This window comes from Enhydra lutris, unplaced genomic scaffold (assembly GCF_002288905.1).
Source record: "Enhydra lutris kenyoni isolate GAN:26980312 unplaced genomic scaffold, ASM228890v2 scaffoldscaffold12, whole genome shotgun sequence".
NCBI classification, from domain to species: domain Eukaryota; kingdom Metazoa; phylum Chordata; class Mammalia; order Carnivora; family Mustelidae; genus Enhydra; species Enhydra lutris.
In genome coordinates, this window is record NW_019154096.1 from 27298992 (window position 1) to 27324418 (window position 25427).

General features: G+C 39.5%; 1 protein-coding gene across 2 annotated transcripts in view; it reads right to left on the reverse strand.

Annotated features, from left to right (window-relative positions):
- Positions 1-391: 391 nt before the first annotated feature.
- Positions 392-25427, reverse strand: part of LOC111144864 (annexin A7) — a 28013-nt gene continuing 2977 nt past the window's right edge. The window contains exons 2-14 of one of the 2 annotated variants that reach the window (XM_022499418.1): positions 21822-21876; positions 19618-19822; positions 18779-18889; positions 17719-17783; positions 17237-17302; positions 11225-11327; positions 10916-11010; positions 8590-8703; positions 8136-8306; positions 5149-5319; positions 4994-5069; positions 2837-2949; positions 392-817 (exon numbers count right to left, since the gene is read on the reverse strand). In XM_022499418.1, coding sequence (XP_022355126.1) covers positions 695-817; positions 2837-2949; positions 4994-5069; positions 5149-5319; positions 8136-8306; positions 8590-8703; positions 10916-11010; positions 11225-11327; positions 17237-17302; positions 17719-17783; positions 18779-18889; positions 19618-19822; positions 21822-21875 — 1467 coding nt within the window. In that variant the 5' untranslated portion in view covers position 21876 and the 3' untranslated portion in view covers positions 392-694. The remainder of the gene's footprint in view (positions 818-2836; positions 2950-4993; positions 5070-5148; positions 5320-8135; positions 8307-8589; positions 8704-10915; positions 11011-11224; positions 11328-17236; positions 17303-17718; positions 17784-18778; positions 18890-19617; positions 19823-21821; positions 21877-25427) is intronic. The other variant, XM_022499419.1, reaches the window with a different exon arrangement.

The window sequence follows — 25427 nt, forward strand, 5'->3', positions numbered from 1 at the left end:
AATCATGACTAAATTGTTACTAATTTTTAAAGTCTTTCATAATTTTTTTTTCAAAACCACGGAACAATGAAGATATTCAGGGAGTTTTAGTAGACATAAAGGTAGGCTATATATTTTACGCATATAAACATATAATCCCTTTTTAAAAAGTTGCTACAGGCAATACTCATCCTTTTCCTACATGAAAAGTTTAATGCTTATAAATATAGAATACCAATTTATGTAAAATAAGATGCAAATTACTCTTCTAGGTCCAAAGAGCTGAATCTTTAAAAAAGTAATACAGTTTTGACATACTACCAACTATAGTTGTCCAATGGACCTACATGTGCTTTGGAAGGCAGAGTTTTGCAACTTTTTCTTTTATTCAGCTTTATTATGCAGACTTGGAAACTGCTGTGATTTTTTTATTCAATTTGGGATCCTGATTAGGATAAGAACAGTGCAAATTATGCCTTACAACCATTGCATTAGTACTACATCATTGTGATATGGCTTCAAATTGATTGTATACAGAGAAAAAAATAACATTGGAATTAAGGCAGTAACCACATGTGCAAACCAAGCACAATACCCTGACACGGTCCTTAGTAAAAAGCTCTTTTGGTTAGGTGATGGTTGATACTGCTGCATGCAGGTCAATCACTGAAGGATATGCTTCATTTATTTAAAAAAAAAAAAAAAAAAATCCCTCCTATTGGCCCACAATGGCCAGAAGAAGCTTTCGGTAATCTCCACTTGTGTCACTCGCAATCATTGTGCCCAGGGTCTTCTGATACATCTGACTGAAGGTCTGTTTTATTTGTACAAGATCAATCTGCATGCAAGAGATATTTTTGATATTAGAAAAAAGCTGTTAAAAGAAAACTGAGATTAGAATTATTCTTTAATAGTGAAAAGAGCCTAATTATAACCAAAGCAGAGGGCAGAAAAAAAACACCAAGTGACAAACATTTGGCAACTAGCATTCATACCACTGCTGGCATTACCCAGTGAAGGGTGGATTTGCTATTCTGTAAAAATACTGAAGAAGGGTGGTACCAGTTTCATCTATTATCCTCAAAATACTGGTTATTTAAAAACCATTAAAAAAATAAAACCATTTGATAGGAAGGTTACTCTAAAAAACATAGAAAATAACAACTGTTGGAAAGCGTGCGGAGAAACTGGAACCCTTTTATCCTGCTGGTAGGAATGTAACAATGCAGCCGCTGTAGAAAAAGGTTTGGTGATTCCTCAAAAAAATAAAACAGAGTGCCCACTTCGGCAGCACATATATTAAAAAATAAAACAGAATTACCATATGATACCTCAGTTCCACTTCCAGGTATATACACAAAAGTGAAAAGCAAGGACTCAAGCAAATATTTGTACACCTGTGTTTACAGGAGCCGAAAGGTGGAAGCAATCCTAGTGTCCACTGACAGATGAGTAAGAGAAGGTGGTCTACACATACAGAGCAGTATTATTCAGCTTTAAAAAGAAATTCTGACACATGCTACAACATGGATAAGTCCTGAAAATGTTATGCTAAGTGAAAGAAGCCAGTCACAAATGGGTAAATACTGTATGATTTCACCTATACAAGGTACCTAGAGTAGTCAAATTCAGAGGAAGAGAAAGCAGAGGGGCTGCCATGGGCTGGGGAAAAAGGAGAATGGTGAATTATTATATAATGAGTATGGATTTTCAGTTTTACAAGGTAAAAAAGTTGTGGTGGTAATGGCGTACAACAATGTCAATGTACTTAATTTAAGCCACTGGAAGGCATACTTTAAAGTGGTTAAAATGTGGGACGCCTGGGTGGCTCACTGTGTTAAGCCTCTGCCTTCAGCTCAGGTCATGGTCTCAGGGTCCTGGGATTGAGCCCCATGTCAGGCTCCCTGCTAAGCTCTCTGCTTAGCAGGGAGCCTGCTTCCCCCGCTCTCTCTGCCTACTTGTGATCTCTCTGTTAAATAAATAAATAAAACCTATAAATAAATAAATAAATAAAATGTTAAGTTTTATGTTGTATATATTTTATTGCGATTTAAAGAGATCATGCTTAGAAAACTTGGGTCTGAGTATAGATACACAAAGTTTTTTAAAAATACCATATGACTGTTGTCTTTTGAAAAATGATTTACCTTTTCTACCATAATTTAGTAGCATGTTTTCTTTCAAGTAAGAAAGAAGTCCAATAAATATAGAAAGTCAAAGAAAGGAAAGCATTTGAGGTATATTTAGGTAAAGAGAAAAAGGTTTTAAAAATAATTTTATAATTAGAAGGCATGCTAAATTTCAAGAATTTTTATATCCAATTGGATTAATCGGTCATACAATTTTTTACATTAGCAAAATGAAAAGATCAACATTTTCTAACTGGATATAAATCAGTATTCTCCACAGACCTTCTCAAGTAGGAAAATCTCTTGGCACAGTGATTTGTTTCCCCAACACAATCCTCTCTCACGGCATGAGGAGAGTGAACACTGTGCTTTATATAACCTCTACCAGAGGTGACAAAGGGAGAACATCCTTCCTAATTGTCAGCTGAGGAACCTTTAGGAAATCAACATTCAAAATCCATTTAAGATCAGGGGCACCTGGGTGGCACAGCTGGTTAAGTATGTCATTCTTCATTTCAGCTCAGGTCATGCTCTCAGGGTCCTGGGACAGAGCCCTCCATGGGCTCACACTCAGGTTGGGCGGGGGAATCTGCTTGAAGATTCTCTCCCTCTACCCCATCCCCCTTGCGTTTTCTCTCTTTCTCTCTCCCTTTTTCTCCCCCTCAAATAAATAAATCTTAAAGAAAAAAAAAAATCAAGTAGGATCAGATAAGAAAAGAAAGCCTCACCTCACTTCGAGTGACCACAATCCTGACCAGGGTGGAGTCATCTGTGCCGGCACCTTTCATAGAATAGTAGAGCCTCTCAGCAAAGAAGGCAGGGCGGTTCAGGGCACACTGCACTGCAAGTCAAAGATACTTCACATGTGATGCCTTGACAAGGTATCCATGCTCCAGTTTCATTTATCACTTCCAGCCTGCCTTTGATCCTTCCTTATAGTCACCTCAGAAATCTTGATTTTTCCTCAGCATTCGTCCATCTTTCTAGCTGCATCAGCCAGGATACCTTTAATTCTAGAGGATTCCCTCTAGCCAATAAATCCCATGTTTTTCTCCATAGATGCAATAGCTTAGATTCTTTCCATTTTTTTTCCCCTTCAAGGGAGAAAATCTGTGACAATGGTGCCCTGGTAAATATCTTACTTAAAAGAAATAATGACTGAAATCTGAATTCTAGACATCAAATAAATCGTTTGGCTGACAGAAGGACAGGAGATACGTTCCAGTATAAAAAACAGATTTGTGGGGTGCCTGGGTGGCTCAGTGGGTTAAAGTCTCTGCCTTCAGCTCAGGTCATGATCCCAGGGTGCTGGGATCAAGCCCCGCTTTGGGCTCTCTGCTCAGTGGGGAGCCTGCTTCCCCCTCTCTCTCTGCCTGTCTCTCTGCCTACTTGTGATATCTGTCTGTCAAATAAATAAATAATCTTTAAAAAAATAAAAAATAAAAATAAAATAAAAGACAGATTTGAGTCGGGGCGCCTGGGTGGCTCAGTGGGTTAAAGCCTCTGCCTTTGGCTCAGGTCATGATCTCAGGGTCCTGAGATCGAGCCCCACATCGGGCTCCCTGCTCAGCAGGAAGCCTGCTTCCCCCTCTCTCGCTGCCTGCCTCTCTACTTGTGATCTCTGTCAAATAAATAAATAAATTTTTTTTAGATTTTTTATTTATTTATTTGACAGAGAGAGAGAGGTGACAAGTAGACAGAGAGGCAGGCAGAGAGCGGGGGTGGGGGGGGAAGCAGACTCCCAGCTGAGCAGATAGCCCGATACGGGACTCGATCCCAGGACCCCGAGATCATGCCCTGAGCCCAAGGCAGAGGCTTTAACCCACTGAGCCACCCAGGCGCCCTAAATAAATTCTTTAAAAAAAAAAAAAAAAAAAAAAAAACAACCAGATTTGAGTCAAAATTTGAGAATGATAATAAGTCTAACATTTTCTCTTAGGAAAATTAACTTAGCAAAATCTCTTCCTGCAGATGGTAGAAATACACTAACTTTACATGACTGCTTTACCTACAATTACTACAGTACTATTTTTAGGACACTCAATTGTTAATACCAATGTGTTAATAACACTCTCTTTAGTCATATATTCTCCATGAGAATTAAATTTCCATTTCATTGGACATCTCAAAGAACACCAGAAAGTTTTTGTTTTTTATTATTATTTCAAAAGGGAAAGGGGTCTCATTGGATCCTATCTGAAAGGTGTTTTTTGAGGGGCACCTGGCTGGCTCAGTCAGTGGACTGTGTGACTCTTCATCTTGGGATCATCACAATCTTGGGATTGTGAGTTTAAAGCCCATGTTGGGTGGAGAGATTATAAATAAACTTTTTTTTTAAAAGGTGTTTTTGGGGGCACCTGGGTGATTCAGCCAAGTGTCTGCCTTCAACTCAGGTCATGATCTCAGGGTCCTGGGATTGAGCCCTGCATTGGGCTCCCTGCTCAGCAGGCAGTCTGCCTCTCTCTCTCTCTACCTCCCTCCCTTCCACCCACCTCCGCTCATGCTCTCTCAAATAAATAAATAAAATCTTAAAAAAAAAACAAAAAACATTTTTTGGGGAGCTCAAAATGAGGTTTTGTGTGGTCACACTTGGTAGTTCCTTAAGGCTTTCCCATGCACTTCAATGGAAACGCTACATCTACTGTAATTCTTGCTCAGTCTTCATGAAAGGCATACAGAATGAAGACCAAGTAATTCCAAATAACCCTTTCTGATCACACCACCACCATTCATAGGGAACTACATATATAAAAACATAGGACTGGCTCAGCCTCTGCCTAAGCAGATTCCCAGGAGGCTATATTAATTTCATCACTTAATGGAAACAACTATTCAAAGCTTTTTCATCTACAAACAAAACAAAGCAAAACATAAAAGTATCTTACAGATGGTCTTTAAACCACTTTCAACATTTCCAGAAAATTCACGGGCAACACTACTTAGCAAATCTCGATTAGCCACCTGCAAACAAGAAGTACAGGGGTTAAAATATTTTCACAACCTAAAACTGAAGCCAAATCTTCAAAAGAAAAGCTCATACCCTGGAATAAGCCTCCACAGTAGCTTTCAGTTGAGGAAAGCTTCTTGTGGCGAGAATCATGTTAAAGCAGGATTCATCTGTTCCTAGTCTTCCCTCACCAGCTTGATAGAGACGCTGAGCATCTTCCTGAGCCAACTGGTGGTTAACATTCTGGTTCTCATCACGATTTCCCTGCAAGAGAGGAAGGCAAGAATTGGAAAACATGATACAAGTTCTACTGAAAATTTTTTTAACAATCTAGTCACTTTTGGGAGCGCCTGGGTGGCTCAATGGGTTAAGTCTCTGCCTTCGGCTCAGGTCATAATCTCAGGGTCCTGGGATCGAGCCCCACATTGGGCTCTCTGCTCAGCAGGGAGCCTGCTTCCCCCTTTCTTTCTGCCTGCCTCTCTGCCTACTTGTGATCTCTGTCAAATAAATAAATAAAATCTTTTTAAAAATCTAGTCACTTTTGGACTTAAAGGACAATTTATTGAAGATCAATGCATAAAGTTTGTCATGTATATCTTCATTCCCAATGTCATGTATATCTTCATCCCCCCCCCCCCCAAAAAAAAAAAAACCAAAAAGAAAAACATCTCTAGGGGCAACTGGGTGGCTCAGTGGGTTAAAGCCTCTGCCTTCGGCTCAGGTCAGGATCCTGAGGTCCTGGGATCGAGCCCCACATAAGGCTCAGCAGGGAGCCTGCTTCCTCCTCTCTCTCTGCCTGCTTCTCTGCCTACTTGCAATCTCTGTCTGTCAAATAAATAAATAAAATATTAAAAACAAAAAAACAACACAAAACAAAAAACCTAATTTAAAAAAAAAGAAAAGAAAAATATCTCTACTAGGAGATATAAACTACCACTCAAGTGAAGAAATTATAATTTTCCTTAGCTGAGATTTAAGATCAATATGTGTTATACTGAGTTCCAGTTTGCTTTCATTCATGCAGCTAAAAGCTAAAGAGCACTTGTTTTGTGTGAGGCTCTGTTAGTCAGGGTTCTCCAGAGAAAGTGAACCAACAGGATGTGCTAGGTGGTAGGGACACAAGAAAGACAAGGTCCCTGCTCTCAAGAATTTAAGCCAAGGGAGGGAATACATAATATGGAGGCTTCGTGAACCTCCTTTCCTTCAGCCAAGTGTAATGATACATCATGTAAATTCTGACTGTATACATACAAGGGACACATGAACTTTTCAGAAGAAGCTATAAATAACTCAAGTTCTGCCAGACTGTGCCAATCTGTATACCAAACTCTTCCGTGAGAAGAGGAAGGAGAGAGCTGGAAAGGGAGCTCTGGGTCTGAGCAAGAGCTAAGCTTAGATGGGCATTTGGTTTCTCTCAAAAATAGAAACACAAATCCAAAAGAAGGAAAGGCTTCCCTCTAGAGTCTCCAAGCCTGTCTGTGGAACAAAATAGAAAGAGGTGCTCCTGAAGGTGAGATGCTGTATCCGTAAGACCACTGGGCACAAGGAATATACAAAGCATATTCTAAAAGGGAGACTACAGATAGGACATGAAAGATGTTCAGGAAAAACTCTCCAGATGACTGCCTTTGGACTCAAACACAGAACACCAATCTCATTTTCCTGGGAAGCCATTCCTCTGCTCACTCCCTGAAAGAGGTCCCTTTACTTTGTAAAGTAGCCAGGCTTTGAATTCTGCATAAAGAAACTCAGCACCTCATATAAAGTCTTAATAATCACTTAATAATACTAAAAAATGAGTGTTAAGTCTCTATTCCTGCCTTTTTTTTTAAGATTTTATTTATTTATTTGACAGAGATCACAAGTAGACAGAGAGGCAGGCAGAGAGAGAGAGAGAGAGAGGGAAGCAGGCTCCCCGCTGAGCAGAGAGCCCGATGCGGGACCCGATCCCAGGACCCCGAGACCATGACCTGAGCCGAAGGCAGCGGCTCAACCCACTGAGCCACCCAGGCGCCCCTCTATTCCTGCTTTTGTCTTCTTCTTGTGTTTCTTCTTGTTGTCGTTTTTAAATGCCAATCTACTCTCCTACTGTTATTCCATCATAGGTAAATTCAATTTCTTCCCAACCATTTGCTTTCTTTTCTCATGTCCACATCCACTGACTCTGGTGCACTGTTTCCTGCCACTATCTCCCTTTGCTCTGAAGAGCATGTCGTCTACTCTCAGATCTCTCGGGACTGTCCAACCTTGTGTACTAGCAGGAAAGCCACAGACTCCTGATACTGAATCAGTTTGCTGGTCTTCTGCATCATTTCTTTCAAATAAACCTTGATCATCTCATCTATAAGTATGTTTAATATCATTCCAAATACTCTATTTGGAGAATTTTCTGTCACTTCTCCAGCACATCTGGGAAATCAGAATAAGGAAGGTGCTCATCACCCCATTGCTGTGAAGTCCGAGAAATGTTTCTGCATTTCTGGCTCTCCTCACAGTTTTCACTTCCTCTAGCACTTTTGTGACGGTTCTGCATATTTTCAGTTGATGGTCCAATTTAACTGACAGTACAATGCTAAGCTTAAAGTACAAAATTTCATCTCCAGCCTAAAATACAGAGCCTCAAGTTGATTTCTGATTCCATATAACTTTAAAGAAGTTTATTTTTCTTTTTTTTTTTTTAATTTTATTTATTTATTTGACCCAGAGAGAAATCACAAGTAGGCAGAGAGGCAGGCAGAGAGAGAGAGAGGGAAGCAGGCTCTCCACCAAGCAGAGAGCCTGATGCGGGACTCGATCCCAGGATGCTGAGATCATGACCTGAGCCGAAGGCAGAGGCTCAACCCACTGAGCCACCCAGGCACCCTAAAGAAGTTAACTTCTAATCCCTTACAAAAGCCAGATCTGCAGAAATAAGTCTCAATTGTGACTACAAAGAAATTTGTATGTTGGATTCTGTGTTGCCCCTCGTAACGATGGCAAGATTCTGAGTGAGTTAAATACTAAGAGTAATAAGGAATGCTCACTGGTCATAGAAAGTGAAGAATGTTCCCTATATCAACATACATTCATGGTATACTCACCTGGCACATGGATACCAGTAAACGTTCAAAATGCCCAGATGTATCTGACCTAATATCCTTTTCAAGGTCTTGTCCGAATTCTGACTGATAACATCTGACAATTTCTCGGATTTCCTGATTTGTTCTCGTGCACAAAATTTCAATCAATACACGTTCCTGAGTTCCTGCTCCCTGTGTGAAATGAAGAAAGGGAGAATTATACAAAAGAAAAACAAATTAAAAAAAAAAAAAAAAAAATAAAAAAAAAAAAAAAAAAACACTGCTGGAAGTAATTAAATCTTACTATTCCACCGAATACTTCTTTGGCCTCCAGACCTGCAAAGCTCTCTCTATATTCAGATGATATGATATAATGTATTGATTTAGCTGTCATTGTAAATTCAAAACTGCCGTAATTTGTGGGGTTTTACATTTGAAATAGGATAAAATATACAAAGTAAATGACACACAGTACCTTCATTGCATTCCGTAAACTCCAGGCATCGTAATATGTAGGTGGCATGAATAGGGCAAGGATCAGTTCTTCCATATTTCCACTTAACTCTGATTTAAGGTCTTTGATTAAATCCTGTTTAATTACAAATACAAACTAAGTATGTGTGTTCTCCACATTTTACTGCCTAAATTTTTTTAAGAAAAATATGGAAAATGGAATTGAGTTGCTTTATGAAAGCCTAAAATTTCAAATTTGAATAGTATATACTAAAAACAAGTAAATATATACGTTTAGAGTTTGTTACACTCACGCAAATTAATTTTTCAATAATTAACTTTTTAAAAATTTTATTTATTTATTTGACAGAGAGACAGTGAAAGAGAGAACACAAGCAGGGGCAGTAGGTGAGGGAGAAGCAGGCTCCTGGCTGAGCAGGGAGCCTGACTCTGGGCTTGATCCCAGGACCCTGGGAAGATGACCTGAGCTGAAGGCAGATGCTTAACGACAGAGCCACCCAGGCACCCCTATTTTTTTAATTTAAAATCAATTAATTAGCATAGTGTATTATTAGTTTCAGAAGTAGAGTTTAGTGATTCATCAGTTGCATACAACACCCAGTACTTATTACATCAAGCTCCCTTTTTGATGTCGTCCATCACCCAGTTACCCCATTCCCCCATCCCCCCCTTCCAGCAACCCTCAGTTTGTTTCCTATAGTTAAGAGTCGCTTATGATGGTTTATCTCCCTCTCTGAATTTACCTTATTTTTCCTTCCCTTATGCTCATCTGTGTTGTTTTTTAAATCCCACACGTGAGTGAAATCATATGGTATTTGTCATTCTCTGACTGCCTTTGGCTTAGGTCATGGTCTCAGGGTCCTGGGATCGAGCCCCACATCGAGCTCTCAGCTCAGCAGGGAGCCTGCCTCCCCCTCTCTCTCTGCCTGCCTCTCTGCCTACTTGTGATCTCTATCTGTCAAATAAATAAATAAAATCTTTTAAATTAATTAATCAATTTTTTTAAAAAAACCAGGAAGCCAAGAGAAAAGGTGGCTGGGCGCAAAACAAACAACAAAAACAAAAAACCAAAAACAAACACAGGCTGTGAATTTAGTTTTAATTCGAAACTGATATAGGAGAAAATTCAGGACAGCACAGCATAGGGTATATATTAACTAAAGAAATTCATAACAAGGAAAATAATTTTGTTAGTGAAGTGAATCTGATGTGGAACTGTAAGGAAATCTATAGTTTGTGTCACTTAATCAGCTTTAAGACTAAAGAAGTGGACCTGGGCTAGGCAGAGAGAGTAAGGCAGAGTAGAATAGGTGAAGTGGGACAAACCAATGAACCTCTATTCCCATTCTGACAAAAGTTAACCGGATCCAGAGAATGTTAGGAAATTTTAGGACTTCTATCTAAATGGAAAAATAATGCTATCCAGCTTTCCCCTTCATATTTCAGAAGCAATAGCGCTTTTTAGCCCTAGAATCTTGCTGGATTTTGTCACTGACCATCCATTCAGGAAATATTTATTAAGTGGCTATTTGTTACTACTCTTGTACTTGGTGCTGCAAATGCCCAGATGAAGAGGACATGGTTTGTCTGAGGGGAGCTCACTGCTGCAGGGAGTAGGCAAGGAGATCAGTTATGGCAGAGGTTTTACAAAATGCGACTGTACCGCCGTGAAAATGGCAGCAAAACTCTGCCCTGAGAAAGGAGAGAAACTTCACAGAGTAGCTGATGAAGCTAAATCCTAAAGAAGGTGCTTGCCATGAAGAAAAAAAAAAAAAGGAAGCGTTGTACTAGGCCTAGAGAACAATGTATACGAAGCACAGTGTTATGAAAGACCGGGATGTGTGCAGGGAATGACAAAAAGTTGCATGCATCCTAATACAGGGTATGTTTAGAGGGAGGGAGAGGAGTGGAAGAGGATGCCAAACACCAAGAAAAAGCAGGGGCTGTATAAAAAGTCCTTGAATCCCACTGTAAAGAGAAGGCTGAGAACCAAACTATTTTTCTTTTATGCTATTTATCTATCTACCTATTTTATATATAAATTTATCTACTATCAGTTATGCTATTATGGCCGTAATCTACTTTCTACTGAGCATCTATCATATATCAGACATCATCTGAGGTACAAGTAGGACTATGAGATCAAGGACTACTCCAAAATTAGAAAGGCATTTAAGAGAAATAGTGAACACACCACTCCTGGGGTGTCTGAAATCTAGTTGTCTCTACTATGCACCACCAGCACTAATAAAGATAGTATCCAACCCAACATAAATGTAAGTCTACAGGCCACTGTCTGTGGCCAGAAAAGAAAAAAATACATGTACCTTGCCATACATGGTCTTAAAATCTGCTTTAATTTTTTGCCTCTGATCATTGGAACGGTTGGCCACAACGTCCACAATTGCCTGCTCATCTGTCCCTGAAAGAACCATACATGTTTAAGTAAGGATGAATTCTGTCCTGGGTATTCCTTGACAACATCTCTTAGACGCTTACAAGGTGCCTGGTGCCAGACTACACTGAGTCATGTGCACAGGTGGACACATAAATTTGATTTGTAATATAAAGCTTATTTGTACTTTAGATTCAATCAATCAAAATTATAAATAAGATTAAAAACCTGTTTTCCTTACCAAAACCTTTCATTGCTTTACGAAGAATTTCTGCATCTCTCATGGCATCAAAGTTGGCAGCTGGTCGGACTGTTCCTTGAGTTCCCTGAGTCATCGCAGCAGGCTGAAACACAAGGCACAAAATCCAACTCAGTTACTGTGCTAATCATTTCATAATATAAAAATACATCGGGGCACCTGGATGGCTCAGTCGGTTAAGTGCCTGCCTTCAGCTCACGTCAGGATCCCGGAGTCCCAGAACTGAGCCCCAAATCCGGCACCCTGCTCGGTGGGAAGTCTGCTTCTCCCTCTCCCTTGGCCTCTCCCCCTCCTCCGGCTCACTTTCTCTTGCACGCTCTCAAATAAATAACATTTTAAAATAAATAAAAAAAATAAAAATAGATCAAATCAAATCATATTGTACACCCAAAACTAATACAATGTCACAGGTCACTCCTATCTCAATAAAATTGGGAAAAAAAGAAACATGAAAAAATACTCAACATCTTTAGTAAAAGAAATATAAATTAAAAAAAAAAAAAAAAGTCAGGACTCTCTGCTGTCAAGAAGACAACTTAAAACTTCCCTAGTCAACACTCTTAGTCGAGGCCATGTTTAAGTTTTAGGACAAAGGAAATGAGTATTTTATTATGAAGGCTCATTCTGGATCAGGCAAGAAAGACCTATTCTCTTCCTGCCAAAAGACAGCTAAATGCCAAACTTTTAGGAGAGAAGAAAGTCAAGCCTGTGAAAATTGCCAAAATCTTCCTGAGTCTTGATTTTATTCTTAGTAGAACAGGAGGAAAAAAGAGATCGATCCCTGGATAGTGTGAGATGAGCAGCAGTGTTTGATTTAAAGACAATAATATAATAAGGGTTTTAGTTAAGTAGACCTTGTGCTGCCCAGTGAGGTTTTGGACAAGCAATATAATTTTTTTTAAAGATTTACTTGAGAGCACACAAGCAAGGGAGAGGGACAGAGGGAGAAAATGATTCCCCGCTGAGGAGGGAACCTGATGCAGGGCTCAATTCCAGCACCCTGAGGTCATGATGAGCTGAAGCAGACGCTTAACTGACCAAGCCACGCAGGTGCCCCCAGGCAATATAAGTTTGACAGTATCTCCGATTTCTTCTACAGGCCCTCATTATCAAAGACGAAATAAAATGTTTTATAATAAGAAAGCACAAAATGAAAGGGAACAATGACTGGAGATTCTGGGAGGTAGAATATTCTTCATTGATGACATAGGAAATAAACCAGAAAGCAAAATAGGGACTGTATTTTAAAAATATAAATCGATGGGGAAATTTAAAAATCATTATAACAAATGTCATGGTAGTAACTGCTTCCGGAGAGAATCATCAATGGATGCTAAAATTATTAAAAGTATGATGAAACCAAGGTATTTGCATAGTTTGTAACAGTATAGTAGAAAACTTGGCAGATCCAAGTGATCAAAATCAATAATTTCCAGTAACAGAATAAGCCTCCTGATATATAATGCACTGGGGATCCAAGATCATTTCTGTGATATTCCCTCCAAAATGGCAAAACCCGGGGTGCCTGGGTGGCCCAGTGGGTTAAAGCCTCTGCCTTCAGCTCAGGTCATGATCCCGGGGTCCTGGGATCGAGCCCCGCATCGGGCTCTCTGCTCAGCGGGGAGCCTGCTTCCCTTCCTCTCTCTCTGCCTGCCTCTCTGCCTACCGGCGATCTCTGTCAAATAAATAAATAAAATCTTAAAAAAAAAAAATGGCAAAACCTAACCTTAGTCATGAGAAAGTATGAGACAAACCCAAACCAAGGAATTTTCTACAAAATAACTGGTAGTAGTAGTAGCACTCTTTAAAAGTGTGAAGGTCATGAACAATAAAAACTGAAGAATTGTGTCACATTAAAGGAAACTTAAGGGGCACCGAAGTGGCTCAGTGGGTTAAGCCTCTGCCTTCGGCTCAGGTCATGATCCCAGGGTCCTGGGATCGAGTCCCGCATCGGGCTCTCTGCTCAGCGGTGAGCCTGCTTCCCCTTCTCTCTCTGCCTGCTGCTCTGCCTACCTGTGATCTCTCTCTGTCAAATAAATAAAATCTTTTAAAAAATAAAAAAAAGGAAACTTAAGAGGGGTGCCTGGCTGGTTCAGTCAGTAGAGCATGTGACTCTTGATCTCAGGGTCATGAGTTTGAGACCCATGTGGGGCAGAGAGACTACTAAAAAATAATAAAATAAAAATGGGGGGAAAAAAAGGAAACTTAATAGACATGGTGAAAAATGCAGTATTTCATACTGGATTTGATCCGGAACCAGAAAAGGAGGGCATTATTGGGACAACTGGTAAAACCTGAATAAGGTCTATAAGCTGGGTTACATTATTATAATATCATTGTTATTTCCTGATTTTGATCACTGTGTTGTGTTTATGTAGGAAGTTAATATTGGAAGATCTGGGTAAAGGGTATACAGGAATTCTATGTACAATTTTTAAAAAATTTGTCAGAGAGAGCAAATGAGCACAAGCAGGAGAAGCTGCAGGCAGAGGCAGAACCAAGCTCCCCACCGTGCAAGGAGCTCGACCTGGGACTCGATCCCAGGACCCCAGGATCACGAACTGAGCCGAAGGCAGACACCCAATCAACTGAGCCACCCAGGCATCCCTACAGTTTGTTACAAGATTTTAATTATTTATCTGACACACACACACAGAGAGAGAATGAACACAAGCAGGAGAGCAGCAGGCAGAGGGAGAGGGAGAAGCGGCTCCCAGGGGAGCAGGAAGCCCAAAGCAGGGCTTGATCCCAGGACTCTGGGATCATGACCTGAGCTGAAGGCAGACGCTTAGCTGACTGAGCTACCCAGAATCCCCCTATAAACAATCTTTATAACTTTTTTTTAAGTCTGAAATTATTTGAAAATTTAAAAATACACAGCTAGGAAACAATTCAATAGTTTTCTTAAACTATTCAAATCAGGGCCTAAGAGAGATGGGATGAAGTGAGATGACATCCCACCACGGTTTCTTAAAACTGAATTTTTTTTTTAAGGATTTTATTTATTTATTTGACAGAGATCACAAGCAGGCAGAGAGGCAGGCAGAGAGAGAGGGGGAAGCAGACTCCCCACTGAGCAGAGAGCCCGATGCGGGGCTCGATGCCAGGACCCTGGTATCATGACCTGAGCCGAAGGCAGAGGCTTTAACCCACTGAGTCACCCAGGTGCCCCAAAACTGAATTTTAATAATATATTTTATTCAACTCATTATCTCTAAAATGTAATTTAAAGATGTATTCAACATGACTGCAAAATGTAAAATGACTCCATTGCTTTTTAGGCAACTGAAACTGCATTTAAAGTTATACTCACTGAATACAGCAATATGCCAGCAACTACAGGAGTGAAGTAAAAGGGGATAAAGGGAACAAACCATCTTTTAGCAAACATTTGTAGTGTCAGTAATTTCTCACACTTACCTATATTCTCAAACAAACATTTTTTTCTAACAACCATCCTGTACTCTGAAGTTTCTAAGCCAGGAATATAAGCAAGGAACTAACAAATACTTGTATAGTGGTTTTAAGAAAAAACTGAAACCATTATCAACTCCAAATATTCAAGTATAAATTTTTTTTTTCAACATAAGCCTTTACATGAGTCTAAGCAAGTTTCCTTTAATGTAACCACCTTCATTAAAACCTAAGTAGGGCAAAAAGCCTTTGTTTATAATACACTGGACTAGGCAGTAAGAGAAACTAACCCTCAACATGTACTATTTGATGAGTCTCATTTTCTGTTATCCTCTTCTTTCTCAAAAAACAAACAAAAACCGGGATGTCTGGGTGAACAGTCGGTTAAGCATCTGACTCTTGGTTTCGGCTCAGATGGTGATCGCAGTGTCGTGAGAGCAAGCACAGAGTCCACTTGAATTTCTCTTTCCCTCTCCCTCTGCCCCTACCCCTGCACTGTGGGGGCTCTCTCTCTCAAAGGGTGCCTGGGTGGTGTAGTGGTTTGGCGCAGGTTTGGCTCAGGTCATGATCTTGGGGTCATAAGATCAAGCCCCAGGTCAAGCTCCCCACATAGCATACAATCCGCTTAATACTCTCTGCCACTCCCCACCACATGTGCATGTGTGCATGTGCTCTCTAAAATCAATCAATCAATCAATCTTAAAAAAAAATAAATTTTGGGGCATCTGGGTGGCTTAGTTGTTAAGCACCTGCCTTCAGCTCAGGCAGGTCATAATGCCAGGGTCCTGGGATCAAGCCCCAATCAGGTTCCCTGCTTGGCGGGAAGCCTGTTTCTCCCTCTGCCACTCCCCCTGCTTGTGTTCCCTCTCTCACTGTCTGTCAAATAAATAAATAAAATCTTTTAACACATAAATAAATAAAATCTTTTAAAAAAACTACTCCATTTTTCATCTGTAGGAAAAAATGGAATTGTCTTATTCTATGTTAAAAGTCTACATTTGAAGTGAATCTTCATCAAAAATACTATCCTTCAGCCATTACACGGAATAAAGGAAATCAGGGTCTATGTTCTAGAGGTCAAAACTCAAACTAGGGAAAATTTCTCAGCACAGCAAAGCCCACACTATCTGCCACCAAAAATTCCACCCTTTGACATTCATTTGATGCCAACCTTCCTGCTGAAAAACAAAATTTGGGTCAATCAGGAAAGGTCACCTGACCCAAATGCCCAACCAAGACAGAAATTTTCATCTTCCTACACACACACACACACACACACACACACCCTCTACATGAGGACTTTTGGTGACAGGGAGCTCTCTCCTCACAAGGTAGCCTGCTCCACTTCCATGTAAAAGATCTTCCAAAGTCTACCACTCAGTAAACTTCCACCTACTGGTTTTAGTTCTATCTTAAGGTAATAATTGTTACACAGGAGTTGCATGTGTATGTGTGTTTCATTTTTAGTGTCTTATGTTTGAAAATCTTTTATATTCAGTCATAAAATGTTTCTAAAAGTATGAGCATGCTTAAGCTAAAATAAAATTAAAATTCTCATACATTACTAAAAGTTATAGATTTATAATAAATCTAAAGTTTTATAAATATTTATTTATATATATAAATAAATATAAAGTTATAGATTTATAATATGATTAATGATCAACTTCAATTAAAAAAGGATCAAAAGCGGGGCGCCTGGGTGGCTCAGTGGGTTAAGCCTCTGCCTTCGGCTCAGGTCATGATCTCAGGGTCCTGGGATCGAGCCCCGCATCGGGCTCTCTGCTCAGCGGTGAGCCTGCTTCCTCCTCTCTCTGCCTGCCTCTCTGCTTACTTGTAATCTCTCTCTCTCTCTCTGTCAAATGAATAAATAAAATCTTTAAAAAGAAAAGAAAAAAAAAAGGATCAAAAGCAATTCTCTACGTGCTTTGGAGGAATATCATTTACAGTATCAGCCAACAGTACTGTGTGACAGGGAGACCACTGGTCTGAGAGTCAGAAGAGCTAGATCTAGTCTTAGCCTTGTCTTTCACTAGCTGTGTGGCTCTGGACAAGTTTCTTAATCTCTCTGGAGCTCAAATACCTTAAATCAAGAAAGTAAACCAGAAAACAGCTAACATGTTTCACTTCTAACACTGTAACCCCCCTCCCAGCCCAGCTTTAAAAAAGCTTTAAAATGATAGATCTTTATGAATAAATGGTACGTTAATAAATAAGAAAATCAAGATAAAGAGAAGCATAAAAGTATACTGCTTGTGTTCCTGGTAACTTGCATAGGATATAAAAGAATTAACAAGGCAATTAAAAACTAAACAGTATTAAAATAAAGGGCTATACAGAGATGGGGCAAAAATTTGATACATGGGAGACCTCCCAGGACTACTGAGGAAATCAATTCAACCAACATTTATTGGCTACGATGGTTAAAGCCTTGTCAAGCACTACAAGGACAAAATGATAAATAAGATATAGTTGAGTCCTCAAGGAAGTTGTGAGAGACAAATACATGAGAAATCAGAAAGTAATGAAGGCACATACAGGATACCTAGTAATTAGTGAACATTAGAAAACCTTACTCACTTCACTGTTATAATCCAAAGAAACAGGAGAGAAAACAGGATAGGAAGGAAAGGATTCTGTATTGATCTGAAAAAAGAGTAGAACATTATGAGGGTAAAAAGAGAAAACAAATCCACACTTTCTCAAACACTGCCAGAAATACCAATTACTCAGTCACGCAAGTTCATAGTTTTAACTGTCAGCAAGGGGAGAAGAAAAAGAAAACCAGTATCAAGAACCCAAGTGAATCTCTATGGAAAAGTTATGAGTATCATCACCTGTGGGAAGAGATCTATGCTTGTCTTCTTAAAATCAGGACACACAGCAAAAGATGGACCGAAGTGAGCAATGTGTCTACCAGCGCAAAGATGAGAATCTTAAGTGACTATAATAAACCATCTCCTCTGCTTCTTGGAAATCTCTAATGTCAGCAAAGGAGTGGTGCCCTTCTTTGGCATTATCCAATTAAATTGGATGAAATATAAAGACAGGAGCAGAAATACCTGACTTGGGTAAGGAGCTTGTCCTCCAGGATACTGAGAAGGCATCTGTCCTCCAGGAAAGCCACCTACACATTAAAAAAAAAAAAAAAAATACAATAAACAGGTCTTAAAGGACTTAATTTTTCAAAATGGCATTGACTACTATGAATATGGAAAAGATATGAGAACATTCACACCATGTTAATTACTAGGATAAACTTTTTATTTTTTTTAAGATTTCATTTATTTATTTGACAGAGTGACACAGTGAGAGGGAACACAAGCAGGGGGAGCAGTAAAGGGAGAAGCAGGCTCCCCACTGAGCAGGGAGCCTGATGCAGGGCTCAATCCCAGGACCCCAGGATCATGACCAGAGCCCAAGGCAGATGCTTAACGACTGAGCCACACAGGCACCCCAGGATAAACTTTTTAATATTACAGTTCACTGAACTGAAAACCAACTTTGGTGGGGCGCCTGGGTTTAGCAATTGCCTTTGGCTCAAGTCATGATCCCAGGGTCCTGGGATTGAGCCCCACATCTGGCTCCCTGCTCAGAGAGGAGCCTGCCTTTTTCTCTCCTTCCACCTGCTACTCCGCCTGCTTGTGCTATATCAAATAAATAAAAATTCTAAAAAAAACAAAAAGAATATCAACTTTGGTCATAAGAACCTTTTAAAATATTTCATGTTCTACACAATTTAACAAATAATCCTTTTTTTTTTTCTTTAAACACTCAAAGCAAACTAAATTCTGATTCCATCTGGAAAGAATGTCAGGACATAGTTCTGAGAGTTTAGGAATGGTATAGGAGTGAGCAGAGAAGCTTCTAAACGTTTTGCTTTTTTGGCTTTGGAACAGATATTTTGTAATTGAAAAAGTGGGTACTTATTTCCATCTTACTGATTAAAATTTTCCAACAAATTAGTCCATTTCACAAAACCATGTATTTAAAATTATTTATAGAAGTACTTAGAATAAAGTTTACTGAAGACTATCCCAAACATAAACTAAGTTCTCTCAATGGCAACTGTAAGATTTAAGACAGCATACTATTGTTTATCTCTGGATAGTTGGTACCTACCAGGTAGTGGGACCTGTGCTGGGCTGCCACCATAAGACTGTGAGGGTGGCTGTGGATAGCCAGAAAAGCCTGCTCCACCTGGTGGGGCGCCAAACCCTTGACCTGGAGGAACTAGAAAAAAGAATAAATATAATGACAGTTCTTATGATTGAAGAGTCAACTTTAGGAAAATATCTACTAAGAACAGTGGGAAAAAATAGGCTATTAATGCTATAACAGCAGTCTCTTCTGGTCTAAATTCAACTTATCAATTCCTTCTCCATTACAAAATTTTTATTTCATTCATCTACATAAATAACTTATAATACAGAAGTGCTAAGCTTTTTTACCTTTTAACAAAGCTGTCTTAAAGATCACAATCATGCTAACTGAACTGAACTTAATCAGTTCTTAAGATTACAAATAATCAACATGATGCCTTGGTAGCTCAGTCAGTTAAGTGTCTGCCTTCAACTCAGGTCTTGATCCTGGGGTCCTGGGATCAAGTCCCACACTGGGCTCCTTGTTCAGCAAGGAGTCTGCTTCTCCTTCTGCCTGCCGCTCCCCCTGCTTGTTCTCTCAATCTCTCTCTCTGACAAATAAATAAATAAAATCTTAAAAAAAAAAATAACCAAGCAAACTGTTATATACTGGTCCTTTTTCTACCATGAGATTTATTCTTTTTTCACAACAGAATTTTTAAGACTGTTTCCAGCTTTCATACTCCCTAAGAACCTTTATCCCTCTATCTTGCCAGCTAGGTTCTTACTGTCTTCGATAGAAAGTAGGCTAAGAGCATCTCTGACCCCATACAAAAAAGGCAACCCAAATCATCACTAATGCCACAACCCATTACTCACCTCCTGGATAGGATGGAGCTCCCCCTGGTGGTGGGGCACCAGGATAACCTCCGGGGGCTGGATAACCTCCAGGGGCTGGGTAGCCTCCAGCTCCAGGGTAGCCACTACTTGGGGCTGGGGGGTAGGCACCTCCTCCCACTGGAGGAAAGCCACTAGGATAAGGATACTGACCCGGAGGGGGAAAAGATGACTCCTGACCTGCAGGCTGCAAAAATAAGAAAATTTTTCAAATGAATGTGATCACACAAAAATATGACCCACCTAAAAAAAAGAAACAGCAGTAATTGTTAAGGTCTAGATTTTCTTTTACACCTTAAAAATCCCACTAAAAGTCTCAGTATCTTCTACTAGTTTACCAGTATACAGTCTGTCAGGACACTTGCTTGTCAGAACTCAGTTAAATTTTATTTAAATTCAGTGTCAGGCAAGAGGGGTCTGTTTCTCTATTGGGGAGTAAGAACTAGACTCTCTACAAACCTCAAGGCTTCCAGAAAAACTAATAAAGCTCATCAGTTTCTTCATTTTTCTAGCACCTGGAAATATGAGAAAGATACAGCTCTCTACCCTAAAGAGAATTCACAGCTATCTTGTAACACACCTGAACCTGTTGCATAATAGGAAAAAAAAAAAAAAAAAAGAAGAAGAAAACTGACCTGAGTCATACATAGGGTGTGACATTTTGGAGCCCAGTTCAGACTAGACAATGTCTGAGAGTGGCAGAGACTGTCACATATTCACCGAACTTTCTCCTCTGGCCATAAAGCTAGACTATGTTTCCCAGACTCCCCTGCAGTTAAGTAGAATATGACTGAGTATTGGTTAATGAGCAGAGACAGAAGTGATATACACCACTTCCAGCCTGGCCCCTAAAAACCTGTGCAATCCTCTATATGCTCTCATCCTCTTTTCCTTCATTGGCCAAATGGAAGCAGAGAATCCAGGGGAGGACTCTATGGCACTAGAGGATGGAAGAGCCAGTGTGTGGGAGGGGCCTGGGAACTTGAGAGACTACATGGACTAAAGCCTCCTCGATTCCTCCCACCCTCCCACCTTCCCACCTTCCCACCTTCCCACCTTCCCACCACTGATTTCTAGGAACTAAAGTAGTAAGAGATGAGTTTTTATTGTGTAAAGTCACTTAGAGGTTGGGGCTGTCGTTTCAGAAATTAGCCCACACTGACAAAATGGTGGCCAGAGTCCGGTTCAGGATATAGGGGCCTGGGAACATAGTCATAATTCTCACCACTTCTATGATAAATTCAGGAAAGCTATTTATTCATTTTACATAAGGACTCATACATTCTCATTAACCTGCATAGGCCTCTCTTTGTATTCTCCCAGAGTTAGAAAGAAGCCTTACACAGTTAGGGAGTATAAAATTGAAATGCATAATTCTCACTTAAATGTCTCAGCGGTGAGTTTAGTCCTCACAGTCCAGACATCAACAAGGCAGAACCTAGTAGCACATTTATGAAATGAACTTCAAATACTCAGTCTCAGAAATACAAATCCAGGGACCTTTAATCTACTGCAATTTGCTGAGTCAAGCCCTTCTTAATTATTTTAAAGATTTTTTTTTAAATTTATTTATTTGACAGAGAGAGATCACAAGCAGGCAGAGAAGTAGGCAGAGAGAGAGGAGGAAGCAGGCTCCCTGCTGAGCAGAGAGCCCGATGCGGGGCTTGATCCCAGGACCCCGAGATCATGACCCGAGCCGAAGGCAGCGGCTTAACCCACTGAGCCACCCAGGCGCCCCAGCTTCTTAATTATTTTAAACCTCCGAACACAAAGGTTAAAAACCAGTGACTCATGGGATGGATTTAACTTACATATATGTGTTATTGGCTCATACAACATTTAACTTTTAAAAAAATTAATTTTCCACTTTAAAAAGATGAGGCAATTTCACATCAAATCCACATCTCAGGTTTTACTTGAAGAAATGGAGTATTAGCAACACTGAGTCAGCCTCCCACCATGGCTCAGGCTACAGCTGAGTAGCTGCTGGCTTTCCTAAGTGAGGCAAGTGGCCTCTCATTCATCCATAATACCCACCCAACACACTTCTTCTACTAAGTACCTCTGGGCAATTGAGATTATGACCCCTGCTCTAGCATACCTGTAAGATTTGTCATGGGCTAGCCTTACACAGTGCTGGTTCCAAGTACACAAGCTATGTGACTCTTTAAAGTGGCAATACTTACAGGATATCCAGGGAAAGGTGGGTAGCCTGTTGGAGGATAGCCTGGGTATGACATTCTGTAACAATAAAAAAAGTCCTCTGTAATTTTTTTTTATAAGGGTTAAGTCCTTTGAAGATATATATTGTCATACAGTTTTATACAAAATATATCTTCTTTCAAAAGAGTCTGTCAGGCATTCAATAGGTAGATAGTATAAGCAAAGTTTGTAAAATGCTTCTTCATTTCACCATTCACACCAGTAGAGTCAGTAAAGCATAGTAAATGTTCCAACTTCATTCTCCTCATACCACACAATCTGTCATATCTGAATACTACCAGTACTATTTGTGGAATACTACCAGTACTATTATTTGTGGAATATTTACAGAGTATCTTTTAAGCCGAATAATTTTTCACTTATATTTATTTTATGATTACTTCATATATCACTTCCATAAATGGAAAACTTATGATAGTTTCTTGAGAAGGTAACATTAAAATGAACATGTAAATATTAAAATAAAGGCTTTTTAGGTGCCACAGATACCCCCTTATTTGGTGATGCAACATTATGGGAAACAATGGTTAAGAGTTAACATTCTGGGGGTGCTGGGTGGCTCAGTCAGTTAAGTGTCTGCCTTCGGCTCAGGTCATGGTCCCAGGGTCCTGGGATCCAGCCCCACATTGGGCTCCTTGGTCGGCGGGGAGCCTGCCTCTCCCTCTCCCACTCTCCCTGCTTGTATTCCCTCTCAAGCTGTCTTTCTCTGTCAAATATATAAATAAAATCTTTGGGGGAAAAAAAAAGTTAACATTCCATAGTCACACATACCTTTAAGTTTCAAACTTAATCAAAAGTAAAATTACTGGTATAAGAAACTCCATAGATTTAACACTCAGCTGCAGTAATTACTAATTCATGGCCAATTTTTTTTTTTCAGTACTCTCCTTCATTCCCTATCACTCCACTAGATTATTCTGAAGCAAATCCCAGGCATGTTACCATTTTAACCTATACATACTTCACTATATATACCTACAAACATAACTTTTTTTAATAGGGCTGTTTTTAAAATAAAACCATAGTATCATCAATATGTCAGTGTTCAAATTTCTATTGTCTTTTAAGTATTTTTACTGTTTTTTTATTTTGTACTTGTTTATTTATTATGGAAAATTCAAAAATTTTAGAACACTGTTAGATTGAACTACATGGCATTACTGAAATCCTGTTTTAACATAAAAATTTGTTGTGGTTCAACCTGATATAATGAAAGTTCACATAACCTTCATGTTCAGTTTCAATAATTTATGAAGTCATAGTTAATTCTATTGCATTGGTACCCTCCCCTAGATTATTTTTTTTTAAGATTTTATTTATTTGAGAGAGAGCATAAGCTGGGGGTGGGGTGGAGGTACGTAGAAGGAGAGGACAAGCAGACTCCCCACTGAGCGCAGAGCCCAACATGGGTCTTGATCCCAGGACTCTGAGATCATGACCTGAGCCAAAGTCAGCCACTTAATTAACTGAGCCACCCAGATGCCCCTTCCCTAGGTCATTTTAAAGCAATTCTCTAAACATCATATCCCTTTACTCATAAATATGTCAATATACTATCTGTAAAAAGAAGACTCTTTTAAGCCATAGTTATTTACCAATATTGTACCTTAAAAATTTAATTTCCTATTATCAGATGTCCACTCAGTGTTCAAATTTACCCAAATGTCTCAAAATAATTTTCACAGTTTGGTTGTTCAAATCAGTATACAAATAAGGTCCATATAGTCTAATCAGTCTCTTAAATCTCTTGTAAAAGCCTCACCTCTCCTATTTTTTTTCTGGCACAGCTTACTTGTTGAAGGAACTGACAGTTTGTCTTAAAATCTCCCTCTATCTGGATTTTGCCAATTGAATCTCCATGATAATCTTTTTTTTTTTTTTAAGATTTTATTTATTTATTTGACAGAGAGAGAGAGAGAAAGATCACAAGTAGGCAGAGAGGCAGGCAGATCGAGAGAGAAGGAAGCAGGCTCCCTGCTGAGCAGAGAGCCCGATGCGATGCGGCGCTCGATCCCAGGACCCTGGGATCATGACCTGAGCTGAAGGCAGAGGCTTTAACCCACTGGGCCACCCAGGCACCCCTCCATGATAATCTTTAACAGTTATTTACTTACTACAAATTTGTAGTCAGATCTAGAAGCTTGATCAGATTACTTTTTTGGCACACATACTTAGAAAATATTGTTTGCTTCTATCAGGGAACACATAAATGATCAGCCGTCTCTCTTTTTCATGGTTGATAATCAAGGCCTAGATCTAATTCTATCATTTTTTTCTTCATTTATTATCTGCAATCTTTGAAAAATCTCCTTTTATCAACTCTATGGTTTTCCTGAACTATAGTCCATACTGAGGGGTGCCTGGGTAGCACAGTTGTTAAAGTGTCTGACTCTTGATTTTAGCTCAGGTCATGATCTCCAGGTTGTGAGATCGAGCTCTGTGTTAGGCATGGAGCCTGCTTAAGATTCTTTCTCTCCCTCTCTAAAAATAATAATGAATTCAAAGTGTTTTTCTTCAAAAGAACTCATTCCTCTTTGGAAATGCAAACAATAACCTATTTATCTGATGATATTAAGAAATTATTACATATTTAGATGTCATATTGGTATGATTTTTGTGAAGCATCTGATCTTTTAGAGATACACACTGAATATATATAAAATGCTGTAATATCCTGGAATCACTTCAAAATAATATGAAACGGTTGGGCAGGAGTATAGATGAAACTGGATCATCACGAGTGGGTTATTTATGCTGGGTGACAAGTATGTGGGTATTCAATACACTCTTCTGTCCACTCTTGCATGTTTAAATTTTTCCATAATAAAGGATTTTTTAAAAGACAGCTCATGGGGCACCTGGGTGGCTCAGTGGGTTAAAGCCTCTGCCTTCGGCTCAGGTCATGATCCCAGGGTCCTGGGATCAAACCCCACAGGGGGCTCTCTGCTCAGCAGGGAGACTGCTTCCTCCTCTCTCTCTGCCTGCCTCTCCGCCTACTTGCGATCTCTGCCTGTCAAATAAATAAATAAAATCTTAAAAAAAAAAAAAAAAGATAGCTCATACAAACCATGAGAATCTTAATCATAGGAAATAAACTGAGGGTTGCTAGAGCGGAGGAGGGGAGCGGGATGGGGTAACTGGTGATGTGAGGAGCACTGGATGTTATACACAACTGATGAATCACTGACCTCTACTTCTGAAACTAATAATATACTATATGTTAATTAACTGAATTTAAATTAAAATAAATAAAACACAGCCCATGTAACACAAATGCAGCCAGGGTGAAGCAAAAAGCCACAAATATATACATACATATGTATGTGTGTAAATGCCTTTTGCATTTGAAGAAAATACCACTAACCTAAAACAATGCAAATAAATAGAGGGGAAAAAACAAACATTCAAAACAATACCCTTTCAGAGCCTGACCATATCTTAAAAAAACTACTGGTGATCAGATACAATATGCCTGGCAAATATACCTACATAAAGTCAAATAATCATTTTTTTAGCATCTACCTTAAAACACTGTACTAAGATTGGAGAGTTAAAGGATGATCAAAGGT